Source organism: Myotis davidii, unplaced genomic scaffold (assembly GCF_000327345.1).
Source record: "Myotis davidii unplaced genomic scaffold, ASM32734v1 scaffold246, whole genome shotgun sequence".
Taxonomy (NCBI): Eukaryota; Metazoa; Chordata; class Mammalia; order Chiroptera; family Vespertilionidae; genus Myotis; species Myotis davidii.
The window spans coordinates 21,000-24,606 of record NW_006296542.1 but is presented as its reverse complement, the minus strand read 5'-3'; the positions used below and the strand labels follow the sequence as shown (position 1 = coordinate 24,606).

The following is a 3,607-nucleotide window of genomic DNA, read 5'->3' as shown; positions in this document are numbered from 1 at the left end:
AGCGGATGACGCAGTCGCAGCGGATGGGGTTGCCGTGAAGGCCCACCTCCTGCAGGTTGGGCAGCGACTCCACCGTCTGCCGGTGCAAGGCACTGAGCGCGTTGTTGTTGAGCATGAGGGTCTCCATCTGGGGCAGGTGGTGGAAGGCGCGGGGGTGGATGAAGGACAGCCGCGGGTTGTTGGTGATGTCCAGCTTGGTCAGCTCGGGGAGGTTGACCAGGGCGAACTTGTCGATGGAAACCAGCTCTTCCATGTTGTTCAGCCCCAGCTCCTTGAGGTGCAGCATGTTGGCGAAGTCCCCGGGCCCCACCCGCTGCAGCGGGTTCTTGTTCAGGTCCAGGAACTTGAGGCCGGGCACCCGCTCCAGCGCCCGCCGGGGCACCCGGACCAGCTGGTTGTCATAGAAGGAGAGGCTCTCCAGGCTCCGCAGCCCCTCCAGGGCGTGGCTGGAGATCTCCCGCAGGCTCATGCCGGCCAGCACCAGGCTGCGCAGGTTGGCCAGGGGCCGGAAGTTCATGTCCAGGATGGCGTCTACCTTGTTGCCCCCGATCATGAGGATCTCCAGGCTGGGCAGCATCTCGAACCAGCGGCTGTCCACGGCCCGCAGCAGGTTGGAGTTGAGGTGCAGCCGCAGCAGGTTGCCCAGGCCGGCGAAGGCCCGGGGGGCGATGCGGCGCAGCTGGTTGTGGTTGAGATAGAGCTCCTGCAGGCTGGCCAGCCCCGCAAAGCTGTGGTCCTCCAGGCGGGTCAGCTGGTTCTCCTCCAGGTGCAGGCTCAGCAGCTGGGGCAGGGCCCGGAAGTCGCAGTCCCGGGCGTCGGAGAAGCTGTTCTGGGACAGGTCCAGCTCCGTGAGGTTGGCCAGGTAGCCGAGCTCGCTGCGGTCCACGCGGACGATGCCGTTGCTCTGCAGCAGCAGGGTCTGCGTGCCCGCGGGCAGCGCCGGGGGCACGGTCGTCAGGAACAGGTCATTGCAGTCCACGGTGGTGGCCTCGCGGTAGGACGAGCGGGGCGTATACCAGGGCCGGATCTGGCAGGCACACTGAGGGGGGCAGGGCACCCGCCAGGGGACCACGGGCACGGCGGCAGAGGCACCAGCCACCCATGCTAGCAAGAAGGGGGCCACGAGGAGCCTCATGGTGGAGCCGCAGGGGAGAGGACCATCCACGGGGAACAAATGTCTCAAGTCCCGCCCTTAGCGGTTGGCAGGCTGAGGGTCAGCAGCCTGCCAGGGCCTGGGGAGCCCCACTCCCAGGGCGGTCATGGGGGGCAGCGGGGCATCACTCCTCGCCCTCCTGGGTGCGGCTTCCCATCCTTGTCCGCTGGGCCTGCTCACTCATCGCCGTGCCCAGCCGGCAGCCCTGGAGAAGAGGAGGCGGTGTTAAGCAGGCGGAGAGCAGCAGGATCCATCCCTCCTCCCGCTCCCTTGTCTGACTCAAGAGGCGCAGAGAGCTGAGCGGCTGGGTCTCCTGGGTCCTGTCCGTATCTTAGGCTTTAGTGTCCTTTTCTAGGACCTGAGGCGGGAAGTGGGTGACTGGGAGGCTTCAGGGCAGGAGGAAGAGATTGGGCCTTAGAAGCTTCCAGGAGACTCGGGAAAGGGGTGTGTGTGTGTGTGTGTGTGTGTGTGTGTGGAGGAGAGGGGATGGCTGCGATCATTGTCATCTTCAGAGTCCTCTGAGCCCAGAGAGATGTGGAGTGGATTCTCCAAGCGTTCTCCTCTCTCTCCATCCGCCTCCCTGGCTCCCTCAGTAAATGGAAAATAAAGTGAGAGTTTGTAGATGTCCCTCTGAGTGCTCTGGGCAGAGGATGGTGCGGCTTCTGCCTTCCAGGGTGGGCTCCCAGTGGCTCCTGATCCTACCCCAGACTGTCTGGGGAAGGGAACGGTCCTGCCTGGGGTCTGCTTACTCCTCCCGGGCAGGGTGCAGCATGGGCTTTTGCCAACGTCCTTACCTGGAGGCAGGGGTTTCCCTTCCCAACAGCCTGGCCAAGTTGCCAGGTGCTGGGATTAAGAAGTCCAATCTGAGCTCCTTAGCACTGCAGGTAAGACCTTCTGTGACCCGCCCCAGCCACTTCTCCTGGCTCCTCTGGCTGCCACCCCACTTACCCTCCGTGCACAACCTACAGGCTGAAGTTACCCTGACATGTCCCCCTTCTCGCATCTCCTTTCTATTGTCTCCCAGGCAACCTCTACTTGGTCCTCAAGACTCCCCTTAAGGCGAGTCTCCTCCTCCAGAACGCCCCCCCCCCGCCCCCCAACAGCACGTGGAAATGTCTCCCAATCTAGGGGAGTCCACGTCATTAGTCTTGCTCGTCACTGTGCTCGTAGCACAGGGCAGGTGCCCAGTGAGTGTTTCCTGTATGAATCAACCACGGGGGCTCAGGGGCCCTTCCCCCAGGAGGTCAGGCCTCATCCCCACCACAAACTAGAATTCAAGCCCTTGCTGTTTCCTCCCTCCCAACCTGGGAGACCAGTCCCCGTTCTCAGCCCCCACAGCCAGGCGGCATCAGCCTGAAGAAAGTCCAGCCTTGGCCCAGAACCGCGGTGGGGAGACAGGGGCCTTCCTGGGCCTGGCTGACTCCGTCGGGGAGGTCTGATTTGGGGAGTCTTCCACCTGCAGGCAGTGGGGAGGTGCACATGCTCACTGAATGCTGCAGTTTGCCAGGACTCTTCAAAGACTCTGAAGGTCTCTTTCTGATTTAACCTTCACAATTAGTCTACAGGGCAAGCATTAATACCTCCAGTTTGCAGATGAAGACACCGAAGTTCGGAAGAGGTTAAAGAATTTGGCTGGCAAGGGACAGGAGCTAGGAATCTCCCCATGCCCAGAGCTTGTGCCAGTTGCACCACACTTCTTGGTTCCCAGGTCTGGCCAGAGCCTACCCTGGGCACCCCGGGGTGCACTGGTGGCTGCAGCAGCAGGGTGGGTGCCCATTCTTGTCTCCTTTCTCACTAGGGAGCTTTGGGAAGCGGGGAGCTGTGTCTCCTACCACCTTTCAGACGGGTGCCGCTCAGCTGGCCAGAGGAGCTCTTTGCCCACTTCATCCAGCGTCCAGAACCCTGGGCTGGCAGGACAGCCGTGGGAGGCCTGGTGCCCTCCCTGAGCAGGAGAGCGGCACACCTGTCTACATCAGACGACCTCCCTCCCACCTTCTTTTGCAGCCACCTCATGCATTTTGTCATGGTTGTTTTTTCCAACCATGACTTATGTGGGCACTGACCCATAAAACTCAGGGCAAACAAACACATGTGCACACATGCACGTGCACCTGCATACATGTGCCAGGGGAGCCCGGGGGCCCGGACACCCGAGCCATGCCTGGTGGCCGGGAACAGGGGAAGGGGTTCGGCGGCACACTCTGTGGGTGGAGAGGCAGCAGGGACAGCTGGGCTCCCGAAGGGCCTTGACATGGAACTGGGTCCAAGGCCAGAAGTTCCGCTTCCTCCCTAGACCTGGCCCGAGGATCAGACCCCACCAGCGCGGAGATCTTGCTGTTCTGCACCCACCACCTCCTACCAGAGCCCCGTGGGAGCAGTTATGGACTTCTTGGAGCGCCTGTTCCTTACGGATAAGTGAGGTTGTCATTAGGGCTAAGGGAACTTTGTTGCACA

General features: G+C 61.9%; 1 protein-coding gene across 1 annotated transcript in view; it reads right to left on the bottom strand.

Moving 5' to 3' along the window:
* The window catches only part of LRRN2 (leucine rich repeat neuronal 2), an 18,735-nt gene that overhangs the window by 4,165 nt on the left and 10,963 nt on the right, over positions 1-3,607 (bottom strand). The window contains exon 4 of the mRNA XM_006772003.1: positions 4-1,358. Within this exon, the coding sequence (XP_006772066.1) occupies positions 4-1,135 (1,132 nt within the window). The 5' untranslated portion in view covers positions 1,136-1,358. The remainder of the gene's footprint in view (positions 1-3; positions 1,359-3,607) is intronic.